Below are 26,900 nucleotides of genomic sequence, written 5' to 3' on the forward strand. Positions count from 1 at the left end.
ATGAAGACAGCCAACCACACAGAAGTGACGGAGTTTGTTTTCCAAGGTTTCTCCAACTTCGGAGAACATCAACTCACCCTCTTTGCCGTGTTTCTGGCCCTCTACATCCCAACTCTGGCTGGCAATATCATCATCGTGACTATTATCCGTATCGACCACCACCTCCACACCCCCATGTACTTCTTTCTGAGTGTTCTTTCCACGTCAGAGACTTTCTACTCCCTGGTCATTATCCCACGCATGCTTTCCAGCCTCATAGGTCTGAGCCAATCCATCTCCCTGGTGGGCTGTGGGACTCAGCTCTTTTTCTTCCTTGGCTTTGCCATCACCAACTGTCTCCTGCTAGCAGTAATGGGGTTTGATCGTTACGTGGCCATCTGTAACCCTCTTCGTTACTCGATCATCATGAATTGGAGGGTCTGTACCATTCTGGCATCTTCGGTCTGTGCCTCAGGGTTCTTGCTCTCCCTGGTTCAGGCTGTGGCCATTTTCAGACTGCCTTTTTGCAACTCACTGATTGAGCATTTCTTCTGTGATGTTCGACCTGTGTTGGACCTGGCCTGTGCTACTCCAGTCATTAATGACATCCTGACCTTAGTTATAAGCCTCTTGGCCATTACAGCCCCTGCCACCTTCCTCTTTGTCTCCTACGTCCTCATCATCTCCACCATCCTTAAGATCGCCTCAACCGAGGGCCGGAAGAAGGCCTTTGCCACCTGCGCCTCCCACCTCACCGTGGTCATCATCCACTACGGCTGCGCCTCCATTGCCTACTTCAAGCCCAAGTCAGAGAACACCAGGGATCAGGACCAGCTGATCTCAGTGACTTACACGGTCATAACACCTTTACTGAACCCTGTGGTGTATAGTCTGAGAAACAAAGAAGTCCAGGATGCTCTGAGGAGGGTGGTGGGTAGGAAATCCCTTCCCTAAGACGAAATCTCTCTCCAAATAGACATGCACGATTTCTAGATGGAAGCTTATAAGTAAAATTATAGAGCAAGGGCTTTAAGTGATTGGCGAAATTTCCCCCATCACAGCCAGGGCCAGAGCAGAAGTGATGCTGGCCGCCAGCTTCTAATAATTGATTTTCATTTCCTCAACCTCTTTGTTAACATAATAAAAACATAAGTCACTCTGCAGACGTGTAAACAGACACCAGTTGGCCCTCTTCCAGGAGGTAATTACAAGGTCAGGGTGTGATCTAGCATTCATCTCAAGCTTAAAGTGACCAGTCCACTTTGCTGAAGTATAAACCACATTAAAATCGTATGTGACTGAATCTTCTTTTCACATAAGTTGGGTGTTTGAACAAGTGGTTACTAGAAAGGATACTGTGCCAAAAACTAATCGCCTTGTGTTTTAATAAGATAAGCAAGGCAAAAATAGAGATATCTTTTAGGAAATGGGTTTGGGATCAGCTAAAAACCTTCTAGAGAGGAGGTTTTCAAGCAACCCGCTGCAAGTTTCCTGTCACACACATGTGGGGCTCCAAAAGGAACTGGGGTGGGGTTGGAGGGGAGTTAAGTGCAGAGGACTCCTAGCCACATGCGACAGCCATGGGGCTCTGGCCGCATCAACCAAGTGCACGTGACCCTGGTCTCTTTGCTTCTTTTGGCTGAACATAAGCCCCACGAAGGAGTCCTTGTGGAGCTGAAAGCAATGGTTCCCCTGCGGACAGGATGACCAACGAAGAGCTCAGAAGAAGAGCAGACAGGCAGCTCAGGGAGCAGGTTGCTGAAAGAACCTTGTGAAATCGGCTAAGAAAGAAAGAAAAACTACAGGAGGATCCAAATGGAAGCTTCCAGTGAGAGGAGAGTGCGTGGAAGGACAAGGGGACAGTTGGTAGGGCAAAAATTTGGGAAAGGTCTTTTGGATTGGGTCTCCCCCTGCCCTTCCTGAGCCACATCACAAAGGCAAGGAAGGAGAGTTCAGTGAAAATATGAAGAAGGGTCAACACAATTCCTTTCTGATGAATTAGGTACTATTACTCCCAAAAAGCTAAAAAGAAAAAAAAAGTCAACAGTAGAGGATTTTTGACATGAAAACTTCCATGAAACTAAAGCAACTGAGTCAGAAATGGAATAATAGAAGACTATTTGCCATTCCTCACCTCAAAAATATAAAAATGAACCAGGGTGAACTTCAGACTCCACCTGTGAGACAAAATGTGTTGAATAACACGATGATGATTAGCAGCTGTAATTGCTGAGCAAATCAAAGTTACTATACTGAGCTGTTTGTAAAAAGATACACAATCAATATGTGACTACGTGGTATTCTCACTGCAGAACATTTCTGAAATGCAGAAATATCAAAATGTGTAAAGTGATCACATGCTTCTTCTATATGCTAAGTATGCAGGTACATAAAAACCTCACTTTCAGAAGGTTCTAGAATTCATTTTGTCATTCTGAGCTCCCCATCTGATGGGTGGAGGAAAGGTCACCTCGTCCTTTCCATGCAAACTGGGGCAATTTAGTGAATAAGCCACGTTACGGTAACCATAATTAAATTCAAGGTTCTGTTCCTCCCCACTTCTCATTCTTCTTGGAGTGAATCAGTCACGTTCTGGTCAAGTCTTCTAGTTTTCTCAGCTTAGAGAAGGAACCTGCCCGGTCCAAGGTCACTGCCAACTGACCCACGTTGGGTTCAAGGGAGATACACGACCCCCAGAGGCCATCTTTGGTGGCATCTATCCAGAAGGTTCTGGTGTCATCATGTTCTTTAACCAGCAGAGTCCCTGCACCTCATCTTATGACTTTTCTAGGGCCACTGGCCCTCCCTCAGCCACATCTTGAAAGCATCTAGGCATTCAGCTACACCCTGACCCCATAATGAAGAGGAGTCAGTGAGATGTCCCCATGCCGCCCACCTGGAGGCATCACTCCCTCAGGCCTGCTCCACCCGTATTCTAGCTTTTTCTAAGAGGTTTCTCTGTGAAGAAAAAACATACTCCTTCTGTTTTTACCAGCTCTACCTCGCCCTTCTACCCCACAGCAGGGCTTAGCTGGCAGATGCAAGACTGGGCCTTCCCCAATATGCAGCCAACTCCAGGGTTGTTGGCTCCACAAAGCTGGATGCCTTTGTTTTGGCAGAAAAACCTGAATTCTTCCTAACTCTGTAACTTACATCATACATTTCACATATAAAGGACTTCAGTCCTTAAGCTTTTGATTTTCACAATTATTTGTAAGTTAAAAGAGACTTTCCTCGCTAAAAAAGTTTGCTAAAGTTAAAAACTGTCTCAGCTTTTAAGACGGATGTTTTAGTTATGAGTTTTAAAAAAAAAATCTTTTTGAAATTCAATTGACTTTTTTCTGGATTCTTTTAGGTTTACCCTGGGGCAAATGAAAGTCCTGTGAAACGACGAGGAATGTGAACACAACGTAGAATTTTTATTCCGCTGCATTTGTATATTCCACGTCGACAACATTAATGATCATGGAGTTTTTCAATGTTTTATTTGCTAGAGCTAGCTATCTGCCATTACTTAGATTTATATATATATTTTTTGGATGTTCTGCTTTATTTAAACATTTCACATAAATTTTAGAAGTGGCCTGTTCAATCTACAATCCCCACCCTCATCAAAAAAAAAATGCACACAGCATTCTTGACACAGTTAAACACATATAAGCAAATCACACACTGGTACTATTTTATTGGGATCCTACTGCATTTGTAATGTATGGAAAATTAACATCTTAATCATCTTCAATCTCTGTATTCACCAGCAGTGTTATTTTCCATTGGTTCAAGACTCTTTTTGAATCAGGAACTTTTACAGTTTCTATAATTTTCTTTCTAAAAGTTGTATAGTTTTATGTTTTACATTTAAGTGATCTATTTTGAGTTAGTTTAATGTGTGAAGTTTAGGTCAAAGTTTAATTTTTGCTTTCAGATAGCCAATTACTCCAGCCTTCGTTAAAGGTGATCATCCTCCGTTGACTTGAATTTGCACATTTGTCAAAAGTCCATCTAACCCGTTTCTGTGGATTTCTGGCTTTCCATCTGTTTCAGTGAGTTATGTGCCTCTTGCTCCAATACTGCCCCGTCTTGATTAATGTAGCCATATAGCAAGCCTCAATATTGGGTCGAGTATTCCCATTTTAATCTTTGTCAAGATTGTTTTAGTTATTCTAGGTCCTGTGTATTTCCATATCAATTTTAGAGGAAGCTTATCTATGTCCACAGAAAACCTTGCTGGGATTTCATAGGAATTGCATCAAATTTATGGATCAATTTAAGGAGGCCTGACATCTTTACGATGTAGAGTCTTCTAATCCATGAACACAATAGGTCTCTCCATTTATTTAAGTCTCCTTTGATTTCTTTTATCACCATTTTGTAATTTTCAGCATGCAAATCTTACATTCTATACCTAAGCATTTCATTTTTCTTTGGAGAAATTGTAAATGATATTGTGCCTTTAATTTTGGTTTCCAGATGCTCAGTGTTAGTTTATAGGAATGATTTTCATGTGTTGATATTTTATGTTGTGACTTTGCTTAAGTCACTAGTTCTAGGAGTTCTGGGCGGGGGGAGGGGTTGGTAGGTACCTTCAGTCTTTCTACATAGACAATTATGTCATCCACATAACTATAGGAGTAGTTTCATTTCTTCCTTTCTGATCTATATGCCTCATTTCTCTTTCCTGCCGTATTGCACTGACTATAATTTCCATTACTACCTTAAATGAGAGTGGTGGGAGCAGACATTCTTGCCTTATCCCTAATTTGGAGTGAGGGGTGTGGGGGACAGGAAGCATTCAGTCTTTTACCATGAAGGATAATGCTTTCTATAGGTTTTTTGGACATGCTTTTTATCAAATTGAGATAATTTTCCTCTATTCTAAACTTATAAAGAACTTTTTGTCATGAGTGCTGGATTTCAAGTGTTTTCCTGTGACAGTTGATACATGATCTTTCTTCTTTAGTCTGTTAATATGGTGGATACCATTGCCTGATTTGTGACTATTGATATAGCTTTGCATTCCTGAAATAAATCCAGTTGGTCACAATGTGTAATCTTTTAAAAATTTGTATTTATTTATTCATGGGGGACACACGGAGAGAGGCAAAGACACAGGCAGAGGGAGAAGCAGGCTCCATGCAGGGAGCTCATTGCGGGACTTCATCCCAGGACCCTGGGGTCACGCTCTGAGCCGAAGGCACTCAGATGCTCAACCACTGAGCCACTACGTGCCCCACGATGTGTAATGGTTTTTATATGTTGGATTTGGTTCCCTAATATTTTGTTGAGGATTCCTGCATATAAGTTCATGAGAGATACTGACCTGTAGTTTTATTTCTACAGCCTTTACATGGTTTAGGTACCAGGATAATATTGGCCTCAAATTATGGACTCAAAGTGAGTTGATCAGTATTCTATCCTCCTGTCTTCTAGAAGAGACTGTTCATACTTGATGCTAATTTTTCTTTCACAGTTTGGTAATTTCTCCAGTGAGATCATCTAGGCCTGGAGATTTCATTCTCAGAAGTTTTTAGATTATGAATTCAGTTTTTAGAAGACTACTCATTTTTTCCCAATGTTATAGGATTATTTAGATTGTACGGTTGAGTTTTGGTAGTTTGAGGACTTGATCCATTTCACGTTGTTGGATTTATAAACAAAGTTGGTCACAGTACTTCCATATTATCCTTTTAATAGCTGCAGAATCTGTAGTGATACCCTCATTCCATTCCTGATAATGGTGACTTGTGTCAAGTTTTGTTAGTCTTTCTAGAGATTTATCAATTTCATTGATTTTTCAAAGAGCCCAATTTGTTACACTGATTTTTTTTCTATTTTCTTATTTTCAATTTCATTGACTTCTGCTCTTTATCATTCTTTTTTGCTTGCTTTGGGATTTTGTGACTCTACTTTCTTTAGGTAGGAACTTTAGATTATTATTTTGAGAGGTTCCTTCCTTTCTAATGTAAGCATTTAGTGCTATAAATTTCCCCAGCAGCACAGCTTTAGCTGCATCTGCATGATAAATCGTACACTCATTTCCATTTTTTTCTATATTTTCTTTTGAGACTTTGACCTGTGGATTTTTCAGAAACATAATGCTTACATTTTTATGCTTTTAGAACTTTTATCATCCTTCTGTTACTTTGGGTTTGTATCCTGACCATTTTGTCTATTATGTTAGAAGACTATAGACCCTACTTAAATCTTTTACTTCAGCAGGTAGTTGCCTAATTTAGGATTAGCATGCAGAACCTGACCTACTTTTGTTGCCTGTAGTTTCAGTAACATTTAATTTTCAGAACATTTTCTGGTTTTGGGGGTGTGTTTGGCTTATTTGGTGCTGTTGATAGGACTCCGCTGGTGTTGCCTGAGGGTTGGAAGGGATTTTCCCAAGCTGGAGAGGAGTCCCAGCCTGTGGGGATGGAGACTTCTCTAGACAGGTACTTGTTAGGGTTACATTCCCCTTATATGTGGGGATGGAGATCCTCTCCTTTGTACACCCCACCCCTAAACTCATGTCACTGAAGGATGGAGGGAAGTTGGAGGGAGGAAGGAAGCATCAGGCTCACATGTCAAAGAGGCTTCCAGAACTGGAGTTGGTGGGAGCAGCAGCCCTAGTGTTTCAGGTCAGGGCACGGAGCTACAGACCCTTCGAGTAGAGAACACTCTTTCTGTGGCTACTGTTAGTGCGGCTCCCTAATGGGTCCCCTTGCCAGTAGTGATAGGCTCACCAGCTACTGTGGGAGGGACTCCTTTTGATCCAGGATGGGGGAAGGTTAGGATTTCCTGCCACTGGTGCTGCTCCTCTTACCACCTAGAATTCTCCTTTGGTTGCCTCTTGGGTTATTTCCAGGGGTTATGGTTGTACTTAAGGGGAGAGATGAATCTATACCATTTATCTGTACCAGAAATTCATTTTTTCTGTAAATTTTGCACATTTCTTAAGTTCATTCTTTGACATTTCTTATAGTTTTGCAATTGAAAATGGCTTTTCTTCCATTATATTATTAATTGGGTTTTATTTCTGTGTAACTAGGATGATAATAAATCTGAACCCAGACTCTTTATAGAATAATTTTGATGTAATAATTTTTCAGTGAATCCTCTTGGGTTATTTCTGAGTATTCTATTATATCACCTGGGAAATATTATAATTCTACCCTTTCCTTTACAGTTTTTATACCTTTTAATTCTTTCTCTTGATGTATTTATGTTCGTCTGCAGATTTAAACAGAGACAGAGTTAAACAGAGTTGAAACAATACAGAGTTGTTTGAGAGTTAAACAATAATGGTTATAGTGATCATTTTGTTTCATTTAATGGGAGGGTTTCTCATTTTCCCCTGTGAAGCCCGATGCTGGATTTTTAGTTGAGATACATTTTCATGTTAAGGAATTATTTATCTAATCCTATTTAATTGAGTATTTTAAATGAAGAATAGAAGTCACATTTGATCATATGTCTCTCAGCATCTAGAAAGGCATATGATTTTGCTCTTTTTATATGGTTTATGGTTTATTAAATTTATTAATAGATTTAAAAATTCAGAACCCTCCTTGTATTGGTGCTTTAATAGCTAACATATTGAATACTTACTATGTGTCAGGCAATTTTCTAAGGATATATGCTAATCTGCTGATTTCATCCTCAAAACAATCCTGTGATATAGATACTATCATTACCCTCACCTGATAGGTACAAATACTGTTAGATCTACTTTCCAGGAAAGGAAACTGAGGCACCCAGAAGTTAAATAATAGGCCTAAGCTCACATAGTTCATAAATGGTAAAGTTTTGAACTCCAAGAAGTTTTCGATCCAAGAGTTTTGCTATTGATCACATGCGGTACTGCATTACACCCCTTCACAGCACACTATTTTAATCTAACACTGGTTTCTCTATTTACTTCAGTGAAATTTGTATTTTGCGTCTGCCTAGACCCGGCAGCCAAAGATGGGCTACTTTGTTGTGAACACTATTTTGAGTTAAAAGCGATTGAAATCCAGCAGATTCAGGAAAAGCTCTTGACCTCCCCTCCTCAACTATGTATATCAGTCCCAGGAAGAGTGTTGGTAGCAGAGATTCCACTTTACCTAAGGAACTTACTGCATAATAGAGCACCTTTGCTTTCCAAAGCTCCCCTTCTCACCTTTCCCCTCAGGGTCTTCCTCCCCTTTGTATCCTCAGACCCCGCCCCTCTCCTGAGCTCACGGAAGCTTCCCGATGCCTGTCTTTGAAATCCCATGTCTGTGTGGATTCCTCATACATTTGCTATTAAACTTGATTTTTGTCAGAGCATCTTCTCTGTGTTAGATGGGATGCTGCCTGGCAGCATTAAATAAATCACTAAATAAGAGCAATTAGATCTTCACATTGAAAAATAAAAAAATAAAAAATAAACTTGATTTTCTCCTGTTAATCTCTCTCATGTCAATTTGATTCTTAGTCCAGCCAGAAGAACCTTCAAGGGTAAAATAAATTCTTCCTCCCCCCCACATGTGTGTCCTGTCTACGTGTGATAAACAAATCAGCCTTTGTTTTTAATGCTGTTCACTTCATAAAATAATTTGAAGGGTTTCCTCCTTTTCTAGGCTTCCCACCTTTTTAAAGAGTATTGTGGTTATTTATTCCACAAAGTTTTGGTAGAATTATCCTGATTTTACATCATATGATTTCTAGAATTCCCTGGGGCTGAGATTCTTGTGGAAAGTTTTGACCACTTTCTCTATGACTTTGGTTCTTGTTGCTTTATGCTGATAGCAAAGAATAAGGGCAAATCTCAAATTTATAATTCCAGCTCCAGATGCAGGCTTGTGTAACTAGCCGCCTTCTTCTGACACTTCCATTTAGAGGTCTAGGATCGTTCCAAATAAAAAACACAAATTAGTGTACATCCCTCCTAGTAAATGGCACCCTCTCTACCCAGTTGCTCAATCCGAAAGCCAGTGAGCCTGTCTGGAATCTTTTTTTTTTTTCCCTCCTCCTCCCCAGCACTGAATCCGTCAGCACATTTTTATGCAAAAGAGGGCAAAGATAACATCCTAGCAGCACTACAGGGTGTTAAGCAAAACAAAGTTATAAGGAGAAAATCTTCAAGAGTGCACACAATCTCCCAAACTCTCATTAACCTGTAGCTTTAGTTGTGCATAAGTGGGCTGGTTATACTGTGGGAATGGCACATTTATTTAAAAAAGAAGAAACAGGGACCATCTAAGTGATTATCTAGCAACAGGAGCTCCCAGGTGGAAATAGCCCAGGTGGAAACAGCCATGTAGAGAGAAGGGCAGCAGGGAAAATTCGGCAGCTGGTGTCTGCGTCTTCTTCCACCCAAGTTCCTTAGAACTGCTCTGTCAGCTGTTTGCCAAGCTACTAACAGGAAAGAGAAAATGAGCCTGTGGGGCCATCTAGACTGGTGTCTCCTGACAAGCTTTGTCAGTTCTATCTTCAAAACACCACATGAATTTATCCATTTCCTTCCACCTCCACTGAAACTACTTTTATCCAGAAAAATCTCTTGCTGAGCACTCCCCTTGTTTACTCTTGTTCTTTTCCAATCAATTCTCTACATAATAGCAAAGTTATCTTCTAAAAATGAAAACAAAAAATTAGAAAACTAAATAAAAATGAAAACCAGATGACACCCTTCCCCTAATTAAACTATCCAATGGATTCCCATTGCACTCAAAATAAAATCCACTTTCCTCATGGTGGCCTAAAAGGCCCCACCTGTCTGTACCACCCATGCCTTTAGGAAGGACCTCATCTTTTACTACTAATCGCCTGCTACTCAAGCACCCATCCCCATGGAAGGTTTATTCCCACTTAGGATCTTCATACTTGCCATTCCTTCACTGTAGAGTGCTGTTCTCCAGATTCCGGCTTGTTCATTCCCCATCATTCATGCCTCAAGGGAAATGAGCAGCTGTCCTCAGGGATTCCTTCCCTGACCACTTCATTTACCATAATGCCCACCAATGACATTCCCCATTAGCTGTTTTATGGTGGTTATAGCACTTACCACTATCTGAAACAAAATAATAAGGTTGAAAATAAGGGATGGGAAACTGTATACTAGATAAAATACTAAATAGAAGGAAGCAAAAAGCACTAATAAAAACAAACAAGCTGTGAACAAAGGACCTGCCGTCACAGTTCATACTCAAGAACATATATGATTTTCAAAGTATGTATGTAATATATGTTATCTCAGTAAGGGATAAGTGTCTGAAGATAAAGCAAAAAAGGACAAAAGCATAGTCATTCCTGGCAGCGAGAAGAGCAGATCTTTTAGGTCAGGTGGTCAGGAAAGGCCTGCAGTGACTTGAGCAGAAAAATGAAGGAAGGACTGAGCCATAAGAGAACCCAGGGGAAGAACAATCCAGGCTGAGATCAGAGCATGGGAAGAGCCCACGGAGGGTTAACTGGCATATGTGAGGAGCAACAAATAGCCAGTGCAGGTGGAGTTAATAATCAGGACAACTAAGGGGGGAAGTCACATCGTGGTCTTATAAGCTATGGTACAGACTCTGAGTTTTATTCAAAGAGAATGGGCAGTCATTGTGGGAACATCTGAGCAAGGGATTACTTGATTTGAATTATATATTAACATCTTCATTGTGGCTGCTAACTGCAAGGAAAAATCAACCCCCAGAGCCAAATGGGAAATAGGGAAGGACTAGTTAGGACCTTGCTGTAGCGCCATGTTATAGCAATGGCAGCTTGGAACAAGGTGTGCCTTTGAGTGAGGAGTGGGCCAGTTCAGCCCCACTGTGTTCAGCTGGGGCACATTCTACTTGAGATGTCAAGTGGACATCCAAGTAGGGATAACGGGCAGAAGATTGAACATACAACTTCACAGACTGGAAAACAGTATAGACTGGAGATTTAATTTGTGAGGTGTTTAAACTCAAAAGAAGAAGTGATCATTAGGTTGCAAGGATAAACACAGAAATGGTCTGTAGCTGAATCTTGAGGTGCTCCAACATCAAGATACTGAAGAAGATATATAGAGAGAGGACATGGCGGGGGTGGGGGGTACAAAATGAAAAGCATGAAAACTCTGGGCATTTTCTGGAAGCTACATGAAAACAAGTTTCCAAAAAAGAATTACTCATTTGGATCAACCGCTGCCAATATGCCCAATAGGGTTAGAATTGATCATTAGATTTGGCAAAATGGGGCGATTAGTCTCATTGAAAAAAATCTGCATTGGTAGAGTAATGGTGAACAAGCCTATTTAGTGTGGATTCAAGAGCTCAGAAAGAGTAATTGAAGACTATGGAATTTCTTTCAAAGGGTTTTGATGGGAAAGGGAGTAAATAAATGGGCCTGTAGCTGGAGAAGGACGTGGGACCAAAGAAGATTGTTCTTGTTTTTTTATTCTTTTAGCACAAGGGGAATAAGAACAAAGAAGTCTGTAAACAAAAGTGATCTAGCACAAATCTGATCAATCAAAGGAGACAGGAGAGAACTGCTGAGCCAGGCCCTGAGTGAGGAAGAGGCGCCCAGCCAGGGGTGATGGAGCGCTCCCCAGGGTGAGGGTGTACTTGGCTCAGAAGCGAAGCACAGACACACGTGGTGAGTGAATGTGGTGGTGGCGATGTTTACAAGGACTCTTCTAATTGCTTTTAATTCTTAATGAGATAGAAAATAAAGTCATCTACTGAAAACGAGGATACAGAAGAACCTCTGGAAGAACCTCTGGAAGTTGGAGGACAAGAGAGAATGTGTGAAAGATCCCAAAAGGGGCGGGGAGGGGGGGAGATACGTAGGGTAGGTAAGGAAATAGAGCAGGTTGCCCAGCAGCATCACTACCCCATTTACTGTTAATGTCATGAATTTTAAGTAGGACCAGTAAAGGGGTTCTGGTCACCAGTTTTGATTTGTGTGGAGGTGGTTTCCCACACCACCAAGCAATTTTTCCAATACCAGATGAGTGTCCTGTAATTCTGACCCTGTGTACCTGGAGATAGCATCAGATCCTACAGGTGAAGGGTCCAGTCTGACAAGACTAACCCCACCTTCCTTCAGATGCCAGTTGCAAGCCCAGGCTGTCACTTGACTGGCTATAAGTCAGAGGCTCCCGTGATCCCTTCTTTGGCTCTGATTAATTGGCTAGAGTGGCTCTAAAAACTCGGGCAATGAGTTTATTCACCAGGCTACAGATATGTTATAAAGGATGTTAAAGGATACAAATCATCATCAGTCAGATGAAGAGACAATAGGGCAAGGTCCTGAGCAAAGGAGTTTCTATCCTTGTGAATTGTGTGTCCTGCGTCCCCAGCCTGGAAGCCCTCTGGACTCCATTCTTCTGAAATGTTATGAAGGTTTCATGACACAGGCACAACTGATTCCCTCATTAGCCATTGGTGATTGATTCAACCTCCAGTCCCTCTTTCTTCCCCAGAGGTATTAGGGGTGGGACTGAAAGTTTCAATTCTCTAATCATGTGATTGATTCCCCTGGCCTTGATTCAGAACCCCTTGCCCCATCCTTCGGTATTGTTCAAAAGTCACCTCATTGCCAGAGACTCCGTTGTGGTTGAAGGAGCTCGTTATGATTAATAAGACCTTCATTTCACCCTCTGGCTCTGAATCCTGAGGACGAGACACCAGGTGATACTTCAATGTAGCAAAAGATGTTCCTATTGCTCTAATTGCTCAAGGAATTCCAAGGGTTTGGGGAGCAATGAGCCCAGCAGCCTGGAGGAAGACCAAATATATATATATGAGGTATTTTTTGGTGATCTGATTGACCAAATGTTTTTTACAAATCACAATATCACAACTGGCCATCAGTGACACCAGCAAGACCCCAAGACCTGACCTTTACTGCCCACCCAGCCTGTACCCACCAACTTTTGTTCCACATCTTCCTTCAGCTCTTCTTTCCAGCTGACCTGCTAACTCAGGCAAAAGACCGGATGGCCACAAGCATCCCTTGGTGGAAACCGTAACTACCCCTTCAGGCAGTAACAACTTCCCTGAGGAGGAGCTCCCCCTGATCCCAGACCAGTGGGAGCTCAACCCTGACTTACACCTGAGCCAGACCCCTGATGGGACCCACAGTTACCTTTACTCCATTGTGATGCTAAAATCTCCACCTAAGCACGAGCCCATGAACATAACAAATTGGCCTGTTTCCTGAAGATGCATTTGTGACCTATGCCCACCTCTACAAATGGTGACAAGGATCCCCTTTCTAAATATTCATCCTGGGGCCCCTGGGTGGCCCAGTCCGTTTAGCATCTGCCTTTGGCTCAGGTCAGATCCTGGGGTCCTGGGTTGGAGCAAGTCTGGTGCTCTCCTGCTCAGCGGGGAGCCTGCTTCTCCCTCCCCTCTGCCCCTCTCCCAGCTTGTGCTCTCTCAAACAAAAGTTCATGCTAACCCCAAATAAAAGGAACCCATGCACCCTTGCTTGGGGTGGGGGTGGGGGTGGGGGTCATGGTTTTGAAAGTTATTCCTCAGGATCTCTTTATTTGCTTCAAATAAAGTTTCCTTTGTGTGACAAGTCCACCTGGTGTGGTTTCTGTGTGTAACTCACCAAGGAGCAAACCCATGCCAATTAAGTTACAACGGTGACATTTTTCATCAGTGAAGTGCTCTGGGCAAGGAACATTTGGTTTAACCAAAGCTGGTATATTTGCCAGGTAAGACAGGGGCAAGTGAATTAAAGGTCAATGCAAGACAATGATTGACCATGACAGGGGATGGAACCTCAGTAGGGTGGGGACAAAAGAGACACCAGCAAGAGCAGTAGCCCGAAATGACAGAAACACATGCAGATAGAGAGCGTAGGACTTTATAAATTGAGAAATTATTTGGATCAGGGTACCAGTGAGAATGAGTGGGAAAGATCAGCAATAAATCAATAGATCTTTAGAAAATATAATGGAAGTAGCCCGTTTCTAAATGAAACAAAATATAGCAAATACATGGGAATAGGAAATGTGCATTTTCTTTTTTTTCTTTTCTTTTCTTTTTTTTTTGCATTTTCTACATAGAGAAGATTTTAAAACCCTATGAGACACATAAAAATGTTTTTTTTTTTTTAATCTTACTTTGGATGGAAAGCCTCAGTGTTGTGAAGACTAAGGATGTTTATTCTCCTTAAATTTCTATGAATACAAATCAGAAATTAGTAAAATTGCCAACAATTGTAAAAAAAACATGAGAATAACTAGAGAAATTCCAGAGAACAATGATGGGGGCAGGTGGGGGGGATCTGCACATGGTAGCAGTCTGTAGTACTGATTTATATGGTGTTTTTATTATTCAATGTAGGACCTAGGGACAGAAATGTTTTCCCTCTTCTAGGTTCTTTGGCTGATCTAATAATTGATATAAAATTGATATAAAACAAGTTAATGGAAAATCAAAGCTTAACGGCATATATACCTCCTATGTGCATGGGAGACAACCAGAAAAACTAAGTAACCCCCCCCCCAAATAAACAAAGCCATCACGTTAAATACAAGCAAGAGACCAAGGAATCCATTGGAGGTGGAGGGGGGATTCCTGGGAGGTGACCAGGGAAAGCACAGTAAATAAGGTTGTTGTGCAGATTTGATAAGACTTTCCACAGATGGAGTCACCCCCATCTTCCTGTTCAGAGAGGGAGACACCCTTACTAATGGAGATTTCCCTTATAAATGCGAATGTCTCTTACAATTCTGCTCAGTTTTCAGAGCTTCACCCATGTGTGATGTTAAAAACAACTGGCTTAAAATAATCCCCGTGCCAGAGAGACACATTTTGGAAAGGCAAACTCTGCTCTCCTTTCAATGGTGCTGAGACAATGCCTAGATTGGGGAATAATAAAAGGTATATCTGATTTGATTTCAAGAAATATTTCTACATTTGTTTCTTACAACCAATTAAATTCCAGATGAATCACATATTGAAGCATAAAAGGTACAAATGAAAATATGGATACTTCAGAAAAAATAATCTTGTAGTTCGGAAGGCCCTGATGCGCACATAAATACAGTACTAATAAAATTTCAGACCCATAAACTCAGTAAAAGTGATAAATGGAAGCAAGCAATCTGAAACATGTATGATAGAAGGCATATTTCCCTATTATAGAACTCATTACAAGAAAATGACAATACAAAAAATGAGCAAGATATGTAAAGGGACAGTCGCAGCAAAGGAAGTGCAAATGACTAACAAGCATATGAAAGGATACTCAGCCTCTTTCTTAATTAGAGAAATAAAAATTCAAAAATTAATAGAGCCTCTTTACCTGTCAGCTCGCCGAACACCAAAATAATTGTTCAAAGCCTGTGGTTGGTGCAAGTGTGACTAAGGAAGAGTTCTCAGTTATGCCATATGGATGCGTACATCCAATTTTGGCTTCAGTTTAGCGATAGTTATTAAGTTCTTAAATGCACCAGGAATTTCACCTTCAGGAACATATCCTACAGATACCCTCACGGGAGCGCACAATTATACAGGAAAAGTGATTCTCTGGAATACTCCTGAAAAAATGTCAAAACCCGCAAAGCTTGACTATGCGCTGATACAGGATGGGTTAAGTAAATTATGTTGTATCCTTATTCTACAATGTGCAGCTGTTCAAATGAATGCATAGATCTTCACATGCTGATCTGTCAAGACATCTCAAGGGTATTGTTACATGAAAAAGTTTATAACCGTACACAGGATATAGTCCATTTGGATTACAAAAACACACGCTCAGGTATATGCCTAGAACATTTCTAAATTCTATTTAGTAGGTTTGGTTTTTGAAGCAGCAGAGGTGAGCAATTTAGAAGCAACTTTCTATGTAAATTAGATGAGCAAATGTGCAAATATATTGAAAATATGAACCAGCTTTCTTACCGTCGTAGACAGGACCCATAAATGTGGGAAGGGGCAAGAGCAGCGTACCTGTGAGATAGCCTGAGGTACAGATACCATTATGAAATCATGGATTTTAAGATGTAGATGTGAAGGCAGACACCGAGACACACACCACTTTCTAGTTTTTTCACGGCGAGACTCTAAAAGGAATGGCACGGCGATGGCAGTAGGTACACCTGCCACCCAGATCCCACTTTCTACTACAATCCTCCACCAAAAGGTAGTAGAGCTCCCTGCAGAAATGGCTGATTCCAGGGCCAACGCCAGCGAAATACAAGACAAACCTGGACCATCTTGTTGGGCTGGTGTATAAGGAGGTTATTAATGAATAACGGAGACAGGTCAGAGGAACAGAGCAGCCAGACAAAGGCAGCCCCCACTGCCCAATTCTGTGATGATCTGGACGTCAAGATAATGTTATAGCATCTGCCATTATCTAGTAGCACCTACACTATCTAAATCTGGTTGTATCTAAATAGAGGCCTTCCTTATATAGAACGCCAATCTAGAGCGGGAAAAATGGAGTTAGAAACTCATCAGTGGAGCCTAAAACTCCAGGGTGAGAGTCTGAGGAGGAATAGGATATCACTCTCACTAAGTCACTGTAAAGAAAGAGAAAACACTCTTCACAACAGAGAAGCCTGGTGGGCACCACCGTGGAGAAGACGTTATAGTGATGTGGGAACCAAAGGCAGAAGAAAAATTATTGTATTTCCTTACTACTTACAGCCCATTGACAAGTCCTTGAGGCAGGAAAAGTGACCTTCCTGGAGGGACTCATCTGCTTGGATGCTGTTGCTTAGCTAAGGGCAAAAGGCGATCATAGCCTGAGCCCCGGGATCCTGTAAGTCTACTTTAACATACGAAAATTCCTTTGGAAAGAAACTTCCTCAACCTTCCCTCCAAGATACACGTTGGCACTCATCCCCGGAGTATATGACCCCCCATCCGAAGGGTGTCACTGAGTAAGGGACAGGCGGGGGCTAGGGAGGGAGAGAGGGAGAGATGGGTAGGGGCTACGTGACCAGGCTCACAGAAATCCCAGGAATGCTGAGCTGCCCTGGGTGTCGGGGGTGGGGGTGGGGGGGAAGTGTCTCTCCATGGCAGTCACCTGTGACCAACGAAGAATGACCCAACCCCAAAGAAGCAGCCATTAAAGATGGTATCACCAGTCCTCAGTCAAAACCAAGACGCCACCAGAATGGTAAGGCCACAAGCTCCCCGGTCAGTCCTAAATAAAAGACTGTGGGTGGAAAAAAAAAAAAGACTGTGGGTGGGGACCCACATTCCCATCGGGACCCCTCTCACTCCTGAGAGCTCTCTCTGTGTCCCCGCTTCATAAAACTCTATCGCTTTGCTCACTCTCCTTGGTCCGCGAGATTCATTCTTCAACCCTGCGAGACAAGACTCTCGCTCTCCTCTTCAATGGGTCACGTTGCTAATATTGGGACACACTGACATCTTGTGTCTCCCCGCAGGGCACACTGAGAATGATACAGCATCACTTGTGTGACGTTCTTGTTAAAAACTCAACCTGAATTTAATCGCAAAAGGAGATTAAACCGAAGGATGAAGACAGACCAGAAAGAATTGAAAAGGAATCGGCGACAAATGTGAGGGAAAAACTAGGATTTCTAGCGCTCCTCAGGTGGACCCAAACTAAGACATTTTACAGACATACTTGGCCTGTGGTTTGTAAGAGTATCGAGGTGGAGAAACAGATGAAACGGAGGAATCGTTTCAGATGAAAAGGCTCGGACAACACAGGATAATGCAAAGCGATGGGTAATCTTGGCTGGGACCCTAGGATGCGAAGCTTACACGATATGAAACATGGGAGCAATTTTTGTGCTAATTCTCAAGACTTAGAGAAGTTTGAAATTGTGTCTTTAAAAAGCATCTTAAAAAAAGGTGACAAAATTATTTTCTTTGAAGACATCTCTGCAAAAAAGGGTTCACTCAGGAGGCCGTGGGTTGCTCAAGCCCCGCATCCTCCCGAGCCAGGGTCAGCTCTCGGACTGGCTCTTGGCCAGCTCCCGGGAGAGGGTTCCGAGCCCCTGAATTATTCTGTTTGATGAACGTCTTGTATGTTGAGGCCTTGAGCCAACGATACCTGTCTGACCAGATCATTTATATTGACAACGTGATCTACGGGGAACCTGCTTTTGCCCCGAGGACCGGAGCCGGAGCACCGCAGCTGAGTGAGGCAGGTGTTGCAGGGCCGTGGGACCCCCAACAAGACCCCTGAGATCCCCTGGGGGACACCACCCTGCACTGTTGCCGTGCACTGGCCCTGGACGTTCACACATGTCCCCGTGACCCCACCGGGAAAGGACACTTGGAAGCTGAAACGGGGTTTCTCCTGGACTTTTCGCCCCTGGCTCCTCCTCCTTCACTGACTCGCATCAGCACCTCGCCACTGCAGTAAATCCTAACCACGACCACAGCCATTTTCCTGCATCTGGGAAGTCCTTCCTGGACAATCGCCTAGTTTGATGGCGATCTTGAGGACCTCCAACAAAAGATTAAAGACGTTTCAGGATATGGAGAGACAGCCTGAATCAATCCATCCCCCTCGCGATGTTTGGATTTAGCCCAGTTCCAAACTTGACCTAAAATGTGATGAAGAAGCAAGGGTCCAACTACCTAGAAAGGAGGAGGAACTGATCTCTCTGATAAAGAAGATCATAAAGTTTTCACCTCTAAGACAGTGTGACCTTGTCCCAGGGTGTCAAACTGAGCAACGGAGAAGAAAAGAGTCCCTCGGCTGACCCGTGTGTGCGCATGACAGGGAGGGATGGCAGATCGAATCAGAGGCCAGTGGAGAAAGGAGGCTCTCCAAACAAAAGTGCCAGGGTAATTGGTTGTCCATTTAAAAATAGAAAAATGCATTTAGACGTCTGTCTTAGCACGTATACGGCAATCAGGCTTAAATATGAGCAGGATGTTAATATGCTCAGAAGAGAGTCAGATCATTGCAACCTGAAGGTAAAAACGCAAGGAAGACGCAGAGAGCGTGAATGACGGAAGACGAGAATGATACACTTGACTACATTATGATCATTCTGTTCAGTAAAAAGCAGTTAAGAAAATGAAAAAACAGGGGCACCTGGGTGGCTCGGTCATGATCCTGGTCCGGGGATCCAGTGCCGCGTAGGGCTCCCTGCCCAGTGCGGGGAGCCTGGCTCTCCCTGTGGCCCCGCCCCTGCTCATGCTCCCTTCTCCTCTACTAAATACAATCTTTTTTTTTTTTTAAAGATTCTATTTATTTATTCATGAGACACAGAGAGAGAGGCAGAGACACAGGCAGAGGGAGAAGCAGGAAGCCCGATGCCGGGGTCATGCCCTGATCCGAAGGCAGCCGCTCAACCGCCGAGCCACCCAGGCATCCCACTAATAAATAAAATTAAAAAAGAAAAGAAAAGAAAGGAAAAGAAAATCCATCAAATGGCAGCGAATATTCCTATATTAAAGGGGTGGCACCCAGAGCTAAGAACCCGTCATGACAGAGCAAGGAAGACACGACCCAGTAGGAAAGGGGGCAGTGACAGAAACGAGGGTTCTGGGCCAGACCAATATTCACGGCTAAGAAACCTGGAAGAGATGCTCACCCCGTGAGGACTCGGGAAGCTCCCTCACCCCCACCCCTGGCAGCAACAGGTGCTCCGGGGACCCGGCCGTCTGCTGACTGTGCCCGTGCCGCCAGCTGCCCAGCGCATCTGGCTGTCAAGCTCCTGCCACGGGCCATGTGTACCTCCTGCCATTAGCTAGGGCCTCTCCTGAAGGGGAGACACCTTCGCTCGAGGGGGCATGCGTGGAAATCCTGGGAACACGACACGTTAGAAGAACACGAATCTGGAAACTGGAAACCACCATGGTACCACCCCCAGCCCGGGGCATGAGCTCGTGGACCATTCCTAAGCAGCCGGGCGCTAAACCGCAGTGGCCTCAGCATCTTGGAAACGCGACACTGAAGCTTTTCAAAGTGAATTCCAGTGAACTGTGTCCTACGGTATATGTTTTCCCGGAGCTCAGAAGTGGCTATAGACAAACAACACATTGTGTGAACGGACCTACACAATCCAAGTCTGAAATCAGACCAAAAGCGACATGAGATCGGAAAAGCACAGGCCGGGGAGGGGCGGGCCGGTACAGCCGCTAGAGGCGAGCCAGGAGCTCCCAGATGTTTATGTTGTTCCGCTTCACAACTTGCATGATTTCATTTATTTATTTTTTTTTAGATTTTATTTATTTATTCATGAGAGACAGAGAGAGAGAGGAAGAGACACAGGCAGAGGGAGAAGCAGGCTCCATGAGGGGAGCCCGCCGTGGGACTCGATCCCAGGTCTCCAGGGTCACGGCCTGGGCCGAAAAAAAAAAAAAAAAAAAAACGCTGAGCCACCCGCGCTGCCCAACTTGCATGATTTTAAATGCGGTGTTGAGTATCTAAAAAGATAAAGATCTTAAAACAAAGATCACAGCGTGCTGGGGTGCATGAGGCCACGCGACCCCCCACGGGCTCCTCGCCACGCGGCCTGGGTCCGACAGCAGAGGCGGAGCTTCATGAGTCGTGCCAAGACTGAGGCCCCGTCTGTGCCTCGCAGACGTCGCCCAGCATCTGAACGCATCGTGTCCCTTCCCACGTTGGTGCCGCCCCAACGTTGGTCGCCAAGGTGGGAGTCGGTGGGGATAGGAGACCTCCTGCCTGGGGAGGCGTGCACATCCCCCCTCGTGCTCCAGTAATCCCCAGCATGCGAGCATTTCACACAGGACGTTAGGGTCCTGCAAACCCCGAAGTAGGAACGTCCGAAATCAGCCTGGTTTTAACCTCGTCTCCCTCTGAGTCTGGCCCGTCTCAGGCCACCGGCTAAGTGGCTGGGGCAGACGGCTTGGGCACCAAGGGACGTCCCACCTGCCTCCCTGCCTGTGCAGCACCCCCGCCCTGGAGACCCAGCAGGCTTGGTGCGGCCCATGTGGGGGCCAAGTCCCCGCCCCGGTCACAGGGGATCACGCGGCTTCTGTCCCACTTGCCCCCCACGGCCTGCCCTTGGAGCCGGAGTGCCGGGCAGGGAAGGGAAGCCCAGGCCACCTGCGGGGACCAGGTGGCAGCATTTCAGGCGCTTGCTTGGCATCACAGATGGGCTCGAGGGCGAGCCCCAGCCGGGCCGCAGCTACAGGGCACTGGTAAGGCCCATCCCCGCAGTCCGACGCCCTGAGCCCGGAGCTCTGTGCTGTGCCGCCGACCTGCACGCTGGACGGCCGAGCTCGGCACAGGCCCTGGCAGACGTGGCCGAGGGCACCTGCCCAGGGCCAGGCCTCAGCCTCCCTGGAGCTGGCGCGGCCACCCCTCGAGACACCTGCTGCCCGCCAGCTGCTCAGCAGAGCCCTAACCGCGGCCCTTCCCCCTTTCTCGGTGATTCATAAACTCAGGATTTGGCCGGATTTCTTTTTTTACCCCTTGAAAGGTAAAAGGACACCTTCTCTACTGGAAAGTTAGGGTTACTAGAGTACCCTCCTCTAATGCGGCCTAATTTGGGGGCCGGGGAGCTCAGACTGTGCCGGCAGGAAGCTCCCCCTGCCCTGAAGGTGTGTTGGCAAAGGTGCCCTGCTGGTCTCTGGCCCAAGAGGCGTGATGGTGGCTTCCATTTAGGGGAGGGAGGCCCCCCTCATGCCTCAAATCGATTTGTGTCTACGGTGACTCCCAGGGTGACAATTTCTCCGTTCTCACTAGAGGGAAGGAGAAACCAGCAAGGTGACCCAGAAGCGAGAGATCACCTAATTCAAGCCAATCCTACTTGGACGCAGAACCAGCAAACGCTGTAACGCAAATGAAGAGACCATTTGGCCACAAAAAAACAAGAGGAGAGGGTGAGATGTTAGCTTGATCGATGACAATTCAATGAAAAATTCTGAGTTTCCTACAAAATTCTAGTTTGGCTCATCTTTCCTCTTAGGTCTCTGATATGGATAGGGATACGGGCAAATGGTAACCAACATTTTTTTTTTTGTATTTGCTATACTTTTCTAAATTTAAAAAATGACCACAAGTTCAGTAGAGAAGGAAGTGGGAATAGAGAAAAATAAAATAAAATAAAAATTAAAAAAAAAACCAGGAATGTTTTTCAGGTTTGTCAAGATATGAATATAGGCACTTCCTTTCTGCCGACTGTTGAAAAATTAACTTGGAAGGACTGACAAGGGTCAGTAGGTTAGATGGGTTAAGCACAGAGGCCACAGGCTGGGCAGCTCTGATGTCGCCACCGGGCCTACATAAAGGAACCAAAATCTTTTTTTTTTTAATACTATATTTATTTATTCATGAAAGACACATTGAGAGAGAGGCAGAGACACAGGCAGAGGGAGAAGCAGGCTCCATGCAGGGAGACTGACGTGGGACTGGATCCCGGGTCCCCAGGATCACCAGGGCTGCCCAGGAACCAAAATCTAAGCCTATAAATGCCTCAAGGTCATGAAATCAAGACACTAAGGAGAACCAATCACAAAGAGCCAAGTAGGCTTGACGCTACAGCCAGTTGCTCTGCCCTCACTTTGCTTCCATCTTTTCTCTAAAAGCATCTCTGCGAGCTCCTGCTGGGAGAGCACTCCTAACCACTCCCATTTGGGGCTGCTGGACTGGATTTTTGCTCACATAAACCTAACATTTTTAATATTCTCAGTTTTTTTTTTAAGATTTTATTTATTCGAGAGAGAGAGAGGCAGAGACAGAGACAGAGGCAGAAGGAGAAGCAGGCTCCCTGCAGGGAGCCAGACGTGGGACTCGATCCCGGGACTCCAGGGTCACGCCCTGGGCCGAAGGCGGCGCTAAACCGCTGAGCCACCGAGATGCCCACATCTCAGTTTTAGTTTCATAACATTAAACAAAAAGTAGTGAGAATAAGATACTGTCAAAGAAAAGCAGTGCATGGGGTCGGGGCCGGGAGGCCAGCGTGGCGACAGGCCTGAGAGGCGCAGCCTGATGGTCCCTGAGGGGGAATTCCCAGCTCACGCAGTGGTCTCCCGGCCGTCTAGAGAGGTCTACTGAGCTTTGCTTTTCCACTTCTGAATCCCATGGGACAGAAGCGATAGCCAGATTTGACTGTTTAAGGAATAATTAAAACAAAACAACAACAACAACAAAAAACCCCTCACCACACCCCAGCTTCTGATACTGAGCAGGGTCCTTGACGACTGGGAAAACCGCACGGGTTCCCGGAATCCAAGCAGTGGCTCTTAGCTAGAGCTCACTTGGGCTTTGTAACCATGGTTTTCCAAGGCCCCTCTGTATAAAAATAGAATATTTATTTAAAAAATAAAACCTGACAAATAAGCCGCTGCTGTTCCTAAGTGCAGGGAAAGTGCTGTGCGGTTCCCAAAGCGCAGGCCCAGGCGACGTGGGAAACGAGCCCCACACATAACGAGGTCCCCCGGCACCGGCTGTCGGCTTCCTGCAGCCCTGGGTGCTCAGGGAAAGGCACCCAGAAACCTCGAGAGAGCATCCTCAGAGAACTTTCCCTGAGTGTTAAAAGCTCGTCCTCGAGCTGGAGGGAACGTCTACTGTCCCAGGAGTCCCCCGTGACTTTCCTACTAACCTCCGTCCCCAGACTGGCCCTGGGGCAGGTGCAAGGACCACATACATCCAGGTGCCTTTTCTCCATGACCATGATTAGGGAATACTTGTCACCCAGGGGCCACGTCTCTGGCCTCTCCTCCCATTTATCTGTGGACCCACAGATTTGCAGGAGGAAAAGTAAGCGAGCTTTCAAAGACGACTTCAAGGGTTTACAAAGGGTCACGGGAGGAACCACAACACATATATATGGGTTTTAAGGTTGTTACAGGGCTGGGCTGAGAAGGGTTCCGGTGTCTAGAAATATTTGTTTTCCTCCTGGATGTGGCGTTTCCAAAGATGCCCTGCCAACCCTAAGGAATCAGGACTCCCCGGGACTGAAGGGCATCTTGACTACTAGGAAGTGGGGCCCCGGCACTGCTGAGCTGTGATTTCTGGGCCCCGTTCCCTGAAACAGTCACTGGCCCGAGCCACTGCCGACGAAGCTTCACGGAGCAGCTTTACAGTCGGCCGCTGCGCACGGCGCGCGCCTCGACACCAAACCACCCTCCTCCTATAGAAATGGTCCCTGAGACCCCACGTAAGTTTTTGGGGTTTTGTTTTTGTTTTTGTTTTTTTCAACGTCACAGCATTTTCTTCCATAACGTACTCTCAGGAGTGGAGGCGTTAGCCACGCCGCTCCCTTACACCCTCCCACAGATTTCCTTTACTAAAAGTGGCGTATTTCTGAAAAGCAGACTAATTTTAAAAGCGCTCAAAACGCTGACCTCTGCTACTTACCCCCTAGTACGTCATCCCGCAGTGGGGGTGACCTGCTTTACTTCCAGGCGAAACAGACCATTTAGGCAACACCGTCGTTTCTATTATTGAATCTATTTTTTTTGTAGCTCACCTGTTTACACAATTATGGGGTGGTTGGTAGTTGGGCAACGGCTGTCAGAAGAACCGCACCACGTTTGGTGTGTTTTCCGCCCAGACGTTAATAGTGTCCTGCTTTCTTCCAGGGCCATAATTTCAAGGTTAGAGTTCAGCCCCGTCCTGTGGCGGTTGGTTGCCGTCAGGTGCACAGATAGACGAGGACACGGGGTCTAAAGACACTCAGTCCTCCTCTTTAGGGGAAACCTCGCTGTGGCGCCCCACGCTCCGCTTCCTAACCGCCGCTCACTGGGCGGAACACATGACCTGTACGGACCCCGGCCCAGACCCCGGGCCCCACACGGAGCACGCTATGGTCGCAGAACAACGGGACCTGGCCCTGGCGCGTGTGGTTCAGGGGTGCAGCTTTGGGCCATGGGGGCAACGACAGGAACAGGATCACAGGACTCGGCTTCAAGCCCTTTTTATTTTTGCCCCCAGGCAATTCCGGGCCGGTTACTGCATCCGAAGACCACCAGGTATCCTCGTTGGCCCCCCTCCACCGACGGCAACGACATTAAGCGCATAGAAACACACTGGGGTCACCGACACGCACAAGGCGCCGTCGACACTCTCGACACTCAAGAGCCGCCGGGCTGCTCTGTGCCACCGACCTGTGCAAGGATGAGGGTGAGGATGCCAGGTGCCGGGAGGTCGGGTGGGGGCGGCCAGATGATTCTAGAGGGCATCGTGGGCTTTGGGCGGCTCTGAACACTGACGGGTATGTAGGAAGAGGCTGGAGGCTGAGGGGAGTGGGACCAGCAGAACAGAAGGGGAATGCGGTGCGGGTGCTGCACCCCAACCCTAGCTGCTCGGGAGCGAGCTGGTGGCCGCAGACCCTAGAGCTCCCCGCGCCCCAGCCCCCCGCACGACCGAACCTCGACGTAATCGACAATTTTCTGAATTTAATGGAAACATTTAAAACTTCGGTATCCTGTTCATATGAATGACTCGACAACGTCGTCATCACTACAGTCGTAGGAAGATGCGGGGCCTGGGCTGGAGACAGCGATTCCTCACCCAGGACAGGTCAGCCCCCGAAGGGAGGTGCTTACCGCCCTCGACTCGAAACGCCACGTCCTTTCTCTTAGTGAGAAAACAGTTTTTCCACTCTCTATGCCCCAAAGAAATGAACATGAATGCAAATTTAGATAAACGGAGACCCGGGCAGACGGACCACAAAAGCTTGGCCAGCCTCGCCGGGAGAAACCACCCGTCTAGGTTCCTCGCGTGATTTTTTTTCTTCCTTTCTTTCTTAGATACTACCTACGACTTAATGGAGGGAAAGAATCACACTTTGGTGAGCGAGTTCACTTTCCAGGGCTTCTCGAGCTTCGGCGAGCACCAGCTCACCCTGTTTGTCGTGTTCCTTGCGCTCTACACCTTCACCCTGGCTGGCAACGTGGTCATCGTGACTGTCATTAGTGTTGACCGCCACCTCCACACGCCCATGTACTTCTTCCTGAGCACGCTGTCTGTTTCGGAGACCGTGTACACCCTCGTCATTATACCCAAGATGCTCTGTAACCTCCTAGGCCTGAGTCAGCCCATCTCCTTGGCAGGCTGTGCCACCCAGATGTTCTTCTTCATCACCTTGGCCATCAACAACTGCTTCCTGCTCACGGCCATGGGCTACGACCGCTACGTGGCCATCTGCAACCCCTTGAGGTACGCGGTCATCATGAGCAAGGGAATATGCATCCAGTTGGTCGGGGGAGCCTGCAGCATTGGCCTGATCGTAGCCATGACACAGGTGCTGGCTGTGTTCAGGCTGCCCTTCTGTGCCACAAGGGTGGCCCACTTCTTCTGTGACATCCGACCCGTGATGAAGCTCTCCTGCATCGACACCACAGCCAATGAGATCCTGACTCTGATCATCAGTGTGCTGGTGATCCTGGTGCCCATGGGACTGGTCTTCATCTCCTACGTCCTCATCATCTCCACCATCCTCAAGATCCCCTCTGCCCAGGGCCGGAAGAAGGCCTTTGCCACCTGCGCCTCCCACCTCACCGTGGTCATCGTCCACTACGGCTGCGCCTCCATAGCCTACCTCAAGCCCAAGTCGGAGAACTCCAGGGATGAGGACCAGCTGATCTCGGTGACCTACACGGTCATCACCCCGCTGCTGAACCCGGTGGTGTACACCCTGAGGAACAAGGAGGTCAAGGATGCTCTGCTCCGGGCCACTGGCAGGAAGCTTTCCTGATCAGATAGACCCACTTCGATGAGGGTCCTATAAGATTCTCTAGAGCTGGAAAGCAGAGCAGTGCCCACAGTCCCTAGGGTTAAAATTCTGGAGCCTACTAAGCAGTGGGTGGCTGAGAGGAGAACAAAAGCACTACAGAGTCAGCCCCTGGAGAAAGGGACACATTTTCCCCAGGGCACAAGCAAGCCTGCACCTCACACGCAAACCGGATGGTGGTGGGCACTGCACCATGTGCATGGGATGAGATCAGGACAGAGGCTGGATTAGCCAGGGAAGGCTGCTCCGGGACAGGGCTAACATTTTAAATGCATTCTGTAACACTAGTTTTGGACACGGGGTTTCCCCACGCCCACTTACACAGGTTTAA

General features: G+C 45.9%; 1 protein-coding gene across 1 annotated transcript; it reads left to right on the forward strand.

Moving 5' to 3' along the window:
- Positions 1–26,533, forward strand: LOC129515357 (olfactory receptor 10J1-like). The gene is made up of 2 exons (XM_055334227.1): positions 1–500; positions 25,603–26,533. The coding sequence occupies exons 1-2, from the start codon at positions 1–3 to the stop codon at positions 26,531–26,533; spliced, it is 1,431 nt and encodes a 476-aa protein (XP_055190202.1).
- The last annotated feature ends 367 nt before the right edge of the window (positions 26,534–26,900 follow it).

This window comes from Nyctereutes procyonoides, unplaced genomic scaffold (assembly GCF_905146905.1).
Source record: "Nyctereutes procyonoides isolate TBG_1078 unplaced genomic scaffold, NYPRO_anot_genome, whole genome shotgun sequence".
NCBI classification, from domain to species: Eukaryota; Metazoa; Chordata; class Mammalia; order Carnivora; family Canidae; genus Nyctereutes; species Nyctereutes procyonoides.